The sequence below is a fragment of the Mixophyes fleayi genome, chromosome 6 (assembly GCF_038048845.1).
Source record: "Mixophyes fleayi isolate aMixFle1 chromosome 6, aMixFle1.hap1, whole genome shotgun sequence".
NCBI lineage: Eukaryota > Metazoa > Chordata > Amphibia > Anura > Limnodynastidae > Mixophyes > Mixophyes fleayi.
Genome location: NC_134407.1, coordinates 77,603,874 through 77,618,957, shown reverse-complemented (window position 1 = coordinate 77,618,957; position 15,084 = coordinate 77,603,874). Strand labels below are relative to the sequence as shown.

General features: G+C 42.4%; 1 protein-coding gene across 1 annotated transcript in view; it reads right to left on the bottom strand.

Moving 5' to 3' along the window:
* Window positions 1-15,084, bottom strand: part of LOC142161358 (alpha-N-acetylgalactosaminide alpha-2,6-sialyltransferase 2-like) — a 69,181-nt gene that overhangs the window by 15,917 nt on the left and 38,180 nt on the right. The window contains exons 6-8 of the mRNA XM_075216898.1: window positions 13,526-13,629; window positions 12,512-12,595; window positions 4,298-4,397 (exon numbers count right to left, since the gene is read on the bottom strand). Of these exons, the coding sequence (XP_075072999.1) occupies window positions 4,298-4,397; window positions 12,512-12,595; window positions 13,526-13,629 (288 nt within the window). The remainder of the gene's footprint in view (window positions 1-4,297; window positions 4,398-12,511; window positions 12,596-13,525; window positions 13,630-15,084) is intronic.

The window sequence follows — 15,084 nt, the reverse complement described above, 5'->3', positions numbered from 1 at the left end:
TTATAGCTCGGTGTTGGTGAACAGCAGGAAGACTGACCCCTTTTCAGTGATGTCTGGGGTCAGACAAGGCTGCCCTTTTTCACCTCTTCTTTTTGTTTGTTGTATAGAGCTCTTCACGATCTGCATCAGGCAAAATTCAGAGATAAGAGGCATCACGCACCGGGTCCAGACAGTCTAGAGGCCAAGTGCTCACTCTACACGGATGACGTCACTGTTTTCTGCGCTGCCAGCACTCGTCCAGACCTGTGAGAACTTCGTCCGAGCTTCAGGGGCAAAGGTCAAATGTGGGAAGTCAGAGGCGATGCTCTTCGGGCAGTGGCACCTGTCATCCCCCACTGAATTCCCCTTCACAATCATGTCAGACTTCTTCAAGATTCTTGGAGTTTGGTTTGGTGGAGAGGAGGTGGCCCTGAAGTGTTGGGAAGAGAGACTGGCGACAGTCAGACAGAAAGTTGGCTTGTGAAGGGAAAGCACTGGTGCTGTGCAACGAGATTCTTCCCGTTCTGCTGTACACGGCCCAAGCTTGGCCACCTCTTGCTGTCGTCTGCAATACCATCACGAGGACAGTCTTCCACTTCATCTGGGGCTCCAAAATTGAAACAGTGAAGTGGTCGGTTATGAACAAGGAGCCTCTCAAAGGTTGGAAAGGGATCCCAGATATCCCCACCATGCTGCGAGCCTTCTTTGTGTGTAGTTGTATCCAAAGGACTCTTTTTGAAAAGAACACTTGCTCCGCTGGGAAGTCCATGTCTTGCTTTTTCCACCTGCTTCTTTGGAGTCAAGTCTTGGTTGGGTCAAGTGGGACAGCTCCTTTCCTCACAACTGGACTATACCTTGGTATTATCTGGATGTTGGTCAATTTGTTAGAGAGCACAATCTGAAGAGATTTAAACTGGACTTGCGAAAGCCAAAAACTGTCCACAAGCTCATCAGAGCTAAAGACATTATGGAGTCTGTTCTAGGGCTCCCTGCTGCTACAGCTAAACATGTGCTGGAATGTGTCCTCTAAGAGGCTGACTAATAGACATAAAGACATTGCATGGATGGCTATCTAGGGGGGTCTGCCTCTCAGGACATTCATGCACTCCCGGAACCTGTGTAGGTATGTTCATTGCCCCTTTTGTATCACCAGAAGGAAAACAGTTCAGCATATATTTTGGGACTGCCCCACTGCAGAGTCACTGTTGGATGCCCTGGAACACAAAGTTCAGGTCAGTGTGGTCAGGACTTGCCTTTCATACCATTCGGTATTTTATAGCTTATTTCTTGGGGCCCACACTATTGGGGCAATCCAGGAGTCCTTGTGCCTTATGAATTGTTTTAAGGACGCTCAATGGCTAGCCAGGACTGGCCTCATTTTAAAAAGGGAGAAGATGACCTTCCAGGACTGTCGCAGGCTGATCCACAGATTATTTCCAGACTATGGGCCTGGGTCATTAAGCAAAGTAAGGCAAATAATGTAGTAAATGTTCTCCAGGACAAACCTTGAATTTTGCAAGGAGTGCAAATTCATTTTTTATTTTGCGAAACAAGTTAAATACTGGATGTTTTTTCATGTAGCACACATATACTTGATTTATTTTTACACTGAAATGTAAAGTTGATCTAGGAAAGGCCCTACCCCAACTATAAATCTGTCCCCACATTTTCCCCCTCCAATGCAACATGGTTTTGCCCAGGTACAAATTTCCTTCTTTTTTATGCTTTTCTCTCCTTAATGTGTCAGGCCCCAGAACACCATTGAGAGTCCTGAGGAAGAAGAGTGATTGTTGTCTCCCCCCCCCCCACCGTGTGTCTGTTTTTTTCAATAAAGCTTTTGGCTTGTGTCTCCCCTTCCCTTACCCCCTCCAACCCATTCCCCCATGACTGTTTGATGTCAGGATGTTCCTTCACCTGTACTGCATCTGCATGCCGCCTTGTATTTGCAGCTCCTGCCTCCAGGACTGTATGGGACTTTACATTGAATTTATTATCCGGCAGTACCTCTAAATTACCAGAGGTGCTGCTATTGTGCTTTGCTTCTTCTTTCTACTAGGGGTTAACCTGTTGCACTAATTTAACACTTGCACCTGGTGGCTCCCTATTTATACCTGCCTCTCTGTTACCTGTGCTGGTCATTATTGTTATGCTCTCTTGCTTCTCTGGGACTTCTACATGCTACTGCTGACATCTTTGTACCAGATTTCTCTCCACTCAGTCATTCCACCTGCATCAGCTGTATTCCTTATTACTACCAGTTTTCAGCTTCACTCAGAAATCCTTGTTCAATATCTGCAACACTTGGTTCATATCATTTTCTGCATTCTCTGGTTTATACCTGTTCAATAAACATCTTATGCTTTTATCATATTCTGGCCTCCATAGCTGTGATTTCCAGTTCTCTGTATTAAAGTGTGACATTTGAAGTTTTGTTGAAAAGTCTTGCCTTGATTTATGCACCCACCCATATATATGTGTCTGTCTCTCAATAAAGCTTTGGGCTTGTGATCTCCCCAGGGGCTCTGAAAGGGGGATGGGGCGAGTACAAATTACCGGGACCTGTCCTGCCTGGAGGGCCTGATTTAAAAAAAAATATAAAAATAAAATAATTTCCCCAGTGGGTGGCGCGCGCACCCGTGATTTTTTTTTAGGGGAGGGGTTGTTAAGAGGGGGAGGGATTGAGCTGACAGCTGTCAGCAGCTCCCAGACCTTGGACAGTGTGTGACATCACACACTGTCTCAGCAGCCTGGAGAACAAGGAGCTTCAACTCTGCCTGCACACTGAGTTCCAGCTCAGTTAAGGTAAGTATGTTGGCTGGGGGGTGGTATGGTGTGTCTGGGGGAGGGATATGATGTGTCTGGGGAGCTTATGATGTGTCTGGGGGAGGAATATGATATGTCTGATGGAGGGTATGATGTGATGGGGGGGTGGTAATGTGGTTTTGGGGGTGGATGTTAAGTGTCATTATAATATTATAATGTATGTATTATAGTCTGTGTATGCTACAAAACTAAGAGGCGTCAAAAATCCATAATATATATATAAAATTTTATTTTAGATTTATTTTTTTTGTATTGTGAGACATTGTGGAGATTCAAATAGTTTTCTCAGGAACATCCACGAGACACTTCACCGGCAATTGAATCTCTCCCTTATTAATACTTTATGAATAAATAAGTTTGGTGTTTAAAATGTTTTATGTAATTTGTTCTTATTATTATTACATTTATGCTTAAGGGTTTTTGAGTGCCTCTTAATTTATTTTGTGTATCTATCTTTGTATGGGGTTTGCTGAGTCCGTTAAGGAAGCCATTTCTCTTATATAGTTCCAATTGTGTTTCATTATCTGACCGTTTCCAAACATATAAATATATGTGATTATTTTTATAACACATATTTTGCTACTTATATACTTATAGACTGCGTGATCTGTACTGTGTTCACTAATTATTTTCCATATTTCATGTACATTTTCCTAACGGGTCCCAACATTCCAGGATCTATACAAGAATCCAGTACCAGGTCGTGAAAGCTGCAATAATAGGTAGGTGAGAATAACACAATTTTAATATATAATGGGGGGAATTCAATTGCCAGCAATGTGGCACACAGGCATTGCACCGCACACATTGCCAGCATATACGGTAAGAGTTTCTGTCAAAATCCGTGAAGTGTCTCGCGGGAATTCCAGAGACATTTTGCGGCTAATTGAATTCCACTTATAATGTTATGTGTAAAGAGGTGAAGCCACAGCCCATGTTGGCCACGCCACCATCACTATGTGGCCATGCCCTTATCGGAGGCGCTGCCGTGCATCTCTTCTACTATGTATCAAGGGGGCACAGAGAGTGGCTGTACCAGGGTCCCAAATTCCTCTTAGCGGCCCTGGATCTCCCCTCCCTACCTCTCTCGCCTACCTTCCCTTCACAACCACTGCTTGTTTAAAACAGTTGTGTTGTTTAAGTTTTGCATGCTTAGTGCAGTACTTGATGCATAGTGTAAGATGTCATGTATTACACCTTATGTCTTGTATTGTGCTAAAAATTATGAATGATTATGTTTCATGGTGTATTGTTCTTTCAGCTGTGCTGGGACGCAGTACACTTGAATGTAATGTTTTTTTTTACCTTTATACAAAATAAAGATACTTTTTCCAGTCAAAAAAATTATGTGTCTGTGATAGGGAATATAGATTGTAAGGCACAGGAACGGACATGAAGAAATAATAAATATGTTTGAGAAATAATGGATAATAACAATAAACTTATATAAACTTAAATAACTTTACAAACCCCCCGCTAAAAATTACTTTCTCACCTGGTCACAAGTGTGTACAGCAGCCAGCAACATTGAGGCTCCGGTGGATGGTCGGTAAATGTTACGGTGCGCTGTGTTTAAAACTGGAGCCCAGAGGAACCTGTGAAGAGACCATTATTAAAATAAATGCATTGGAACAACATGTGTCAAGTAATAAGAAGATTGTAAAATTAAATAGTTGACTGCAGATCTATTCCATGCGCTACAAGAGCTCATTTACTAACATTGCATTTCGGTGCAGAACAACAGCAACCAATCAGCAGCCAGCTTTTATCTGTCTAGTGCACTATGAAAGCTAATATCTGATTGGTTGCATTGTCTTTACCCCTAAATGCATGAGCCCAGATTTCTAGGAATTAAGAAGTCTATGTACTAAATCAAATATGGAGGAATGAGCTGTGCATTTCCACTCTTCCATATTTTTCTCCTCTCGGACACTTTGTGCAATCATCTGCCCGAGGGTAGACTGCTCCCTCCCTTCTCTTTGCTCTGAAATCTTCCATCTCCTCACTCAGAGGTGATAGAGATCATTTCTACTCCATTTTCTGAGCTGCAATGTCTACAATTACCAAATATCACATATGATGCCACTCTGCTCTAAAAATAATCAATGCTGCAACTCTTTGTAGTTAGTGTAGTTAATTGTACTAGTTGCCTACACACAGTGGATTTGATAAATACAGAGAGTATGCATACAAATAATATATGAATATTTAAAACTTTATTACACATTAGAGGGGTTATCCACTTTTGAACAACCACTACTCTTTCAACTGTGCAATCTCCCCTAACCCCAATGAGTACTTCAGCAGATAACCCATCGCACCTAATGGGGTGTGGTCAAAGGAGGACCAATCAGTTGCCCATTCATGAAGTGGAAGGGATGCCTCCATTTCTTTAAAGTGGACCTCTCATTTATACACAATAGATCCATTTTGCTCAACCAGTATGCAGCATATAAATTTGGTAGGAGCAGGACATCTCTGAGGCACTGCTACAGTCATGAGGCCGGACTTTAATGAGCTACTGGTTACTATGAATTGATAGGCTACATGCTCTTGAATATTAGTTCAGCCCATGAAATGTATGGCTCACTGTGTGTCATGCCAAGTGCTCTGCAAGAGGAGTCATTGTACCTTCGCTCTCCCGCAACCCCCAGCGGTGATGACATCACGGGGTGGGGCAGTGTGCGGGGACCATTCTCCTCATGATTATATTATGTGATTGGGATTGTAATAGGAGAAAGGAAAACACTGGGACTGATCTATGGGAAGAATATATTATTGAGCACAGAGGCAGAACTAGCTGGGAGGAGGGAACTGGGGCCCACAGCTCGCTAGTTCCCCATTCAGCGGGCCCCATCACCTCATTGGGTCCCGCTGCTCCAATGGTAGTTCTGCCACTGATTGAGCTGTAGATATAATAGTGTTACTGTTGTGCTATGTTATATTGTTGTGCTAGATTGTGACAAGAGAGCGCGCAATTGAGTACATGCTAAGCTAACATGGTAATGGTATCTGGGGTACACACACACACACACACACACACACACACACACACACACACACACACACACACACACACACACACGTTACTTATAGACATTTATGAGATACAATACGAGATCAGTAATGGGAGATAATGTACCTACACACAGCTATTGTATCATTTATGTTGCACTGTTATTTGTTCGGTGTGTAAGATTATATTACTGAAGATGTAATATTGTTGTATAACTAGAAGATCCTGTTTTAAACACATAAATATTTACATTTTGATTTTGGTTTTTATACCACTTTGATACAGTAACTATTATACAGAGTACTTTGTGAATGTTGTATAATATTTAATGTGGTAAGAAGGGCTAAAGTAGACATGGGTAATAAGAAAACGTGAAAAACGTGCGAGTAATTAACAAGACAATGTAAGAACAGAATACTGAAATAGCCCATTATAACATATTTAATGTGTCCTATTATCCTCTAACAACATGTTATCTATAAACATCAATATAACAGTGTCCCTAATGGTCTCTTTCTGTAATGTGAGGAATCTGTGGGGAAGAATTTAACTTTCCAATACTTTCCTGCCTCACACTTATGCATGCTGTCCTCACTTTATTATGCGCCCTCCATTGATGCTTAGGATAGAGTTCTGAAAGGTATGGCTGCACTGTATTGGGGGCATGGCTGCACTTCTATTGGGGTGTGCCTATATGCAATATATAATACGTACATTATAAAATAACATTTATTACACACAGTTTGTATAAGCTCACAGTGAAGATCTGTGGTTGCTGCATGACAGGCAGAGAAGGGCTGGTAACGTTGGGCAAACACAAGAAAGAGGCCCAGGCTCTTCTATCAATACGCCAGCAGCATAAAAATGGACCTTGACGGTAACCGTGAGGTTGTGGTTTGTCTAATGTAGGTGTGATTATATAAAGTCAATAAAATATATGAAAACTTACAGAAATCTTACCCCCAGCCATATTATGGAGCTGACCACCTAGATATATCATGCACTCCCCTGCCAGGTCATGTCTGCCCCCAGCAACAGCATGTCCATCCACAGTCACACCATGTACGCCACCAGACACTTCATGTCCGCCCCCAGCCACATCATGTCTGGGCCACAACCACATCATACCACCCCCCAGCCACATCATGCCCTCCAGCCATATCATGGTCGCCCCCAGCTACATCATGGCCACAGCCCACTGTACTTTGCTGTGCAGCCTATTAAACAAGGACAGACATTTTTCAGGATGGCGATAGCAGGGAATCTGAGCTTGACAGGCCTCTTTCTAATTCACATTTTGAACAGTAAATCAGAGAAGAGTGTCACAATGCAAGCTCCCTGGCTGTGAAGGCCAGGGCCGTAACTAGGGCTGTGTGACAGGGGCGACCGCCCAGGGCGCAACGCTGAAGGGGGGCGCAATTTTGGAATATTTTAGGTTAATTTGGTTAAAATTGAGGGCTAGGGGGGCGGCATTTGTCTTTCTCGCCCCAGGCGCTAGAATTCTAAGATACGGCTCTGGTGAAGGCTGTCACATGTCAGACCCGCAGACCCAACATCCGGGGTCCGGTGCACTTACCTACCCATGCCCTCTTAGCCTCCTGCCAGGTTTTATCAGATCAGGCTTTTATCACCTCCTCCTCATAGGGAGACTAATTATCCCACAGGATATTTAAGGCACCTGTTCCACGGGTAAGGTGCCTGTTCTGTGAGTCAGCTCTCCCCAGCCCTCTGCTCTCCTGCTCCTTGGACCGCAGATTATTGCTCCTTACTCCAGCAGCTCTGCATAATAGTCTCTATATCTGCAACAAACTATCGCTCCCTGTCTCCAGAAACACTGCAGCAATTCACAATGGTCTTTATATCTGCCGCAGACTATCGCTCCCATCTCCAGCAACTCTGCAGCTAACCACACTGGTCTCCAAATCCGTCGCAATCTATAGCTCTTTGACTCCAGCTATTCTGCAGCTGACCTCAGTGGTTTCCATACCTTCCGCAGACTATCTTATTGGGCCTTCTCTTGTCTCACTTGTCTCACCACCTATTCCCAGCCTCTGGGTTCTCTCTATTGGTCTCGCCTGGTACTCAGAGGACCGCGACCAGTGGAGCAGAGGCTGCAAAGTCCATACCTCCTTTTGGAGGTCCTTGGCCAAAACCATCTGCTTCATTAAACTCTGCACCGGCTAGCCACTAGCCAGACAGGCCTCAAGGATCTGATTATCATAAAGATTCTGACAAAGGCATTGTTCGCCCACAGTTCTGTGCCAAGCTGCTTCACCTTAAATAGATTTTTACCTGGAATTTTCTGGTGATAGTTGAGTTGCATAGTGTTTACAATGTGTCAGGCTGTCTGAAACAGAAACAACAACTATGTCTCCCAACCAGTAAATAAGTAGTGACCAACACCATGAAGCTGATGGAAAGCGACATATTGTAGTCTCTTATGTGCTGCACATGGGCAGAGGGAATCAGACTCACTGTACTTTCCAACTTGGCTATTTCTGTCATGAAATGCAGAAACTGGGACACCAATGACCCAAAGCCCCCGTTGCTGGATGAAAAATAAAAACAAAATCACCTAAAAAAAAAAATACAAACAATGTGACTGAGCTGTTTGACATTTAGAAACCTATGACATGATCCAAGTCATGCTCTGTTGGGAGAAAGGTATATACGGTTTGAGAAAGGAGAACCAGGATTAATTCAAGCATCAACTCACCCCTTTCCCCCCTAGTGCCATAGGCTGGGAAGCTGGGTATACACTACAGGTTTTTCACCAGATTATTGTGCCAATCACACGATAAATGACCATTCGGCCCGATATTACATTAGTATGTACACTCCAACAATCATGTTTTATTGTACCAAAGCACATTGTATCATTTGATTTGATTTTATAAACGGATTAAAAATCTCTAAACAATGGAACGATGTCGGGAAAATTCTGCAGTGTGAATGCACTCACGAGCAGTATCTCCATAGAGTTTAGAGTCATGATCTTTTCAGCCGATGGTTATGACTACATTTTTTTTCTTTTTTTCTTTTTTTTGGGCGGCGGGGGGGGGAAGGGGGGGGGGGGCTCGGCCGTTGGTGGGGGGAGCAGAGTAGTTAAAAAAAACAACAAAACATACTCACGTGATCGCGGCGCCGGCGTCCCTCCTCTGCTGCTCTGTGCTCCATTGCTCCAGACTGACTGAATGCTGGGTGTGACGTCATCATGTCAGTCTGGAGCAATGGAGCACAGAGCAGCAGAGAGGACCATGAAAGAAGAGAGAAGAAAAGGTAAGTGAAGGAAGGAAAGGGGGGTGGGCAGCTTTACACAGGGGTTAAAAAATGGGGAGGGGGGCAGCTTTACACAGGGGTTAAAAAACGGGGAGGGGGGCAGCTTTACACAGGGGTTAAAAAATGTGGGGGGTCAGCTTTACACAGGGGCTAAAAAACGGGTGGGTCAGCTTTGCACGGGTTAAAAAACGGGGGGTGGGCAGCTTTACACAGGAGTTAAAAAAAGGGGCGGTGGGCAGCTTTACACAGGGGTTAAAAAATGGGGGGGGGCAGCTTTACACAGGGGGTAAAAAACGGGGGGTGGGCAGCAAGTGCGGGCTGGGATGCTGCAGGCAGGGGGGCACACAGGCTGATGACATCAGATGCGGCCGCAGAAAAAAATCAGAAGAAATTGCATCGGGGGCGGCAGGCCGGCCTACCCCCCAGCCCTAAAAGCGCAAAATCTGAGCGGCCCAGGGGCCCGATGCCCCCCTGTCCCTTGGCCCAGCCCGCCTCTGGTGGGCAGCTTTACACAGGGGTTAAAAAACGAGGGATGGGCAGCTTTACACAGAGGGGTTAAAAAACGGGGGGGGGCAGCTTGACACGGAGGGGTTAAAGAAAAGAGGGACAAAAGCAGCATGGCACAGAGGGGTTAAAGAAAAGAGGGACAAAAGCAGCATGGCACAGGGGGTTAAAGAAAGGAAGGAGAAACACAGAGAGGCACAGAGGGGTTAAAGAGAAGAGGGACAAGAGCAGCATCGCACAGGTGGTTAAAGAAAGGAAGGAGAAACGTAGAGAGGCACAGGGGGTTAAAGAAAGGAGGGACAAAAGCAGCATGGCACAGGGTGTTAAAGAAAGGAAGGACAAAAGCAGCATGGCACAGGGGGTTACAGAAAGGGGGACAGAGGCAGCATGGCACAGGGGGTTACAGAAAGGGGGACAGAGGCAGCATGGCACAGGGGGTTAAAGAAAGGAGGGACAAAGGCAGCATGGCACAGGGGGTTAAAGAAAGGAGGGACAAGCAGCATGGCACAGGGGGTTAGGTTAAAGAAAGGGGGACAAAGGCAGCATGGCACAGGTGTTTAAAGAAAAGAGGGACAAAGACAGCATGGCACAGGGGAATGATGAAAGGAGGGGGAAAAGGCAGCATGGCACAGGGGGATCAAGAAAGGGGCAAAGGCAGCATGGAGGGTGCAGTGTGATCATAAGGGGGCATAACATGGTGATGATAAAGGGGCACAGTAATGTGTGTGTGATGGCACGGAGCTTTTGGCAATGTAGTGTGTGTGAGGTAGAGGGGTTAAAAAACGGGTGTGACACACACACACACACATGGACTGCATATAAAGAGAGAACTGTACACACACACACACAAAGAGAGGGGGACTGCATACAAAGAGATCTGTATATATAATTAATGGTTGCTGTTTTGTTTGCGGGGTAATGGGAATACTATTTTAATGTTATGGCTGGAGGATGGCCTAATTATTAATCATGGATGCTATTGATTTAACGGTGGGGCACACTGTAATTTTCTAAACGTAGCCATTTATTTTTCCAAATAGGTTCTCCAACATTCCAGGATCCGGATAAGACGCAACTAAAGAAACCAGCAGCCGCATGTGGTAAAAGTGAGAAGAACAGGTAGGACAGAGCAGCATAGTTGTGAAATGTTGTGATTCCAGTAGGGACAATGCCAATGTTTGGTGAGCCCAGTGGGCGCAGGCCAAGACTGAACTCTTTCTGTACACACTGCATTCTTCCTATACTACACAAGGGTGCTAGATGTCCTGAAAGTCAGGAGTGCTTGTACAAATGTCACGGTCCAGTGAATTCAGGACCTAGTGATTTTGATGTGCTAGCCACGCCCCAATGGCGCATAGCCACACCCCTAATCGGGTGATCACACCCATGAAAATTTTTTTTGCTTGCTCAACTATAAGGGGGGCCCCATGAATTTGTTATACTGGGGCCCTAAATTCCTCTTGGCAGCCCTGATAAGCACATTGTCAGTACAGATGCTATAGAACAAACAGGGCCATGTCCACACCTCATAGTTACAATAGCTGTAAAACAGATTGCTGCTCTGTGTCAGCTGGCAGAATATATAGGTAGTGGATAACTGTTTGGGGCTAAACACCAAACAGCACACAAATGTGATAAACTTGTTTGACAAAGGGATCTCAGTTCAAGCACTTGTATTCCTTTTATATTGCTCTTGGAGTTATACATTCATCTCCAGGGGTGTTGGCTGTAAAAGTAATAAGGTAGTAAAACTTCGGTCTATAACCCTGTATGTGCTGAACTTTCATGAAAAACAAAACACGCCATTGTACACGTACAGATAAAAGACAAAGATAGACATTTCCTTAGTACAATTGCTGTTAAATTTTGCATGTTGTTCCTACCCCTACTCAGTAGACAACCAGCTCTAGGGGCAATGAGCAACTCCCTTGGGGAAATATGTAAAAAAAAATGTTACTGTGGCAAAAAATCCCTTATCCCCGAAATTTATCAGAAAAATACTCAGCTGCCCCGTGATACTGCCCTGCAGCAGTAAGGGTTAACTTACCCCTTAGCCGAGCCAGTCTCTACATATGTGCAGTGTAACTGAAATCCCAGATTATTTCAAGACTAAAGCATTTTTTTTTTTTTTATGCTGTTGGTCTATTGCCGGCATCCTGGTTTTAAATGACCACAGACACATAAAACGTTTCTTATTAAGATGCACACTTTTTCTTGCTTTCACAGACATACATGCACAACGCAGACGTTCGGATTCAAATGACCATAAACCATGTTACTATACATAACTGTTAACACCGCAAAACACTGAAAGCCATGAACATTTACAGGAGGTGGGTTTATGAATTCAGAGCCGCAATAATATAATTTGGGGAGAAAGTGGGGCTTATCTCAACAGGCACAAACTGGCAAGAAAAGGGTTCATAAAAATATGCAAATGTTCCCATATGAAACACATGTACTCTTGCTGCGTATGTAAATGTATGCAATTGGTATGTCATTCTTGGCTTTAAAGGGTTACTACTACTACTACTTCAGTGGTATTAATTATAGGAAGTCTGGTGTGCATTGGAAAAAGACTTCCCGCTGTTATCAAACCCTTACCTATAATTATATCCTAAAACTTTTACATGTATTCTAATTTTTTAATTATAACTCTTTTATTTATATAAATAAACTTGTTGTTCAAGTTTACCTGTCCTCTAAGGTTTGAAATAGCTTATATTGGTTTTATCAAATCTATGATTTTGCTTGTGATTCCCAAGCTTATTTATTCTAGTACTGACGGGCAAACACCTGTTTTCGTTGTGGATAGGGTTTTCTCCTTTTTAAAACTAGGCCATAGGTGCTATACATGCTGTAATATGTATTTAGACAGGTAGATCAGTGAGATAGATGTTAGAAACGCACCTATTCCGCAAGTAGCGCATGAAATCTGGGTGTAGGATTTTGAAATGTTCTGTGGTCAGATTCTTGCCAAAATATTTGGATGGACTGTGAAAAAAAGCACAATGTATTAATCACAGCAAAAAAATGTAATCACAAACAACTTTTCTTAGGCAGTATGGAATGGTTGAAGGGACTCTAAACCTAGATTTTTATTTCTCTCTTTGCACTTGTCTAATATTAATACTACCAGATGACTGTAATAAAATATTCTTGTTTACCAAGTCCCTATGTTGCTACTAGTACACCTGCTGGCAGAGGATACCATATAGTACAGTTTCATTGTTTCCATTATCTTCCACATTATTGTTTTATCTCCTCCGTTCTTCATTAAATTTAATTGAGGTGGCATAATTGTCTCAGAATTCAATAGCTTGGAGGCATGGTTTACCAGTAAAGTATATGTGTGACATCACTGGGGCAGTATACGCTGTTATTGGAGGAGTTGCCAGGTCTGGAAATAACCAAAATTATGGCAGGGAGCAAGTGAAAAAATAGCAGATAGCAGACACGTGAATTTGCTCATAGCCTTTAGAGCTGTAATACAAAACTATGCAGGATTCCTAGAGTAACGATCACCATGTAATAAAGGATAACAGTGGGAACTAAAAATCAGATATCCCATTTAAAATTAAAAATATTGTCTTAAAAAAAATCCAAGAAAAAAAAAATATTTCTGAAAGTCAGTTTAAAAAGAATGTTTATAATTCTAACTGAACCATAGTTTAGTTCTTTACACTAGATCAGTGATGGCTAATCTGTGACACTCCAGGTGTTGTGAAACTACAAGTCCCAGCATGCTTTGCCAGTAGATAACTAGCTGGTAGCTGGCAAAGCATGCTGGGGCTTGTAGTTTCACAACACCTGGCGTGTCACAGGTTAGCCATCACTGCACTAGATCGTTGTATCCGTAATCCTCTTTAATAGAGTGACTTCCAGGAATGGGAATGCACATTAACAATGCAGATAAACACTTACTCTTTACCATGGTCTTTGCCCCTGTCAATGGTGGAGTTCGTGAGAGCAGCTCGCACCATTAAATAGTCTCTGTCATGATCCGGTAAAAGAACATAGCGAGTTTCCTATGTAGAGAATAATTATGGTCTGTTAGGTCCTACATTTTGGTTATAATTACACTGGTGCTTTTGCCACCAGCATTTTTCCGGTGTACTGTTAATAGCACGAACATGTTAGCAGCATAGCACAAACATTCAAAATGTTTACAAGAAAGGTGCACATCTCTTTCCCAACAAAAGAAAAGCTACTTTTCACAAAACCCACCCATCATCGGTGACAAGATCTATTGTGGGTATTTGTGGTGCTGCAAACTGCATCACAGCACATTTTCTAACCATAATTGCTTATATTTAATCGACCATGTAAAATAAGCTGCAGAACAATATTATGGCCCATCTGCACAGATGCTTTGCACAGTACAAATATAATAATGTGATTAACACCAACACACATGTAAAAACCAGCTCAAACGTGTTAGTTTAAATGGATGATTTCTAGCTTTTTAATGATGAGCGTTAAGTGTTTGCAATTCATTTTAAACATTTTTTTAAAATATTATTTAAACAAACTAGTTAAATCGTGTTTAAAAAAAATTATATATTTTTTAAAACAAACACACTTAATTTTAGCACGAGCCTTGAATGTGAAGAGTAAATCAGAATCACATGGCGATTGTACCGTGCACATGTTCGTGGCTATTGAATAGGTGAAAATCAATAGAATTTTCAACTGGTTCGGAATTCTCATGTATAATTTCAAGCATCAAAATTTGATATTTTGTATTTTTAAATACATTAGTTTAGCTGTGCATAGACTGAGCAAAACTGCTAAAAAGCTCTGCATAGTCCTTCTAAATCATCTTAAATATTAACTTTATCCCTTATAGTTCCTTATAATATCTCATTACATACAATTAAAGTTTGTTTTTGCTGATATGCATATAATGTGGCACTACATGCCATATGGACAGCCTTGGTTTGGTGCACTATCATGGCCGAAAAATAGGAGCAGTAACAAAAAAGTAGTAAATATGGGCCTGATCCATTAAGGATCTTAACTTAAGAAACTTCTTATTTCAGTCTCCTGGACAAAACCATGTTACAATGCACAGGGTGCAAATTAGTATTCTGTTTTGCACATAAGTTAAATACTGACTGTTTTTCATGTAGCCCACAAATATCAACTTTAAATTTCAGTGTACAAACAAGCTATCAAGTATTTGTGTGTTACATGAAAAAACAGCCAGTATTTAACTTATGTGCAAAACAGAATACTAATTTGCACCCCTTGCATGGTTTTGTCCAGGAGACTGAATTAAGAAGTTTCTTAAGTTAAGATCCTTAATGAATCAGGCCCTATGACTTTTGTGTTTCAGCTTGTTATTTTTAGTCATCATAAATTGCCCATATTGTGGCTCATGCAATGTTGGACATATATCTTTTTTTTTTTTTTTTTTTCACACAAGAAAATAATTTCTGTACTGTGCATATGCCCCTAAAATTTACACATACGTCAATCGA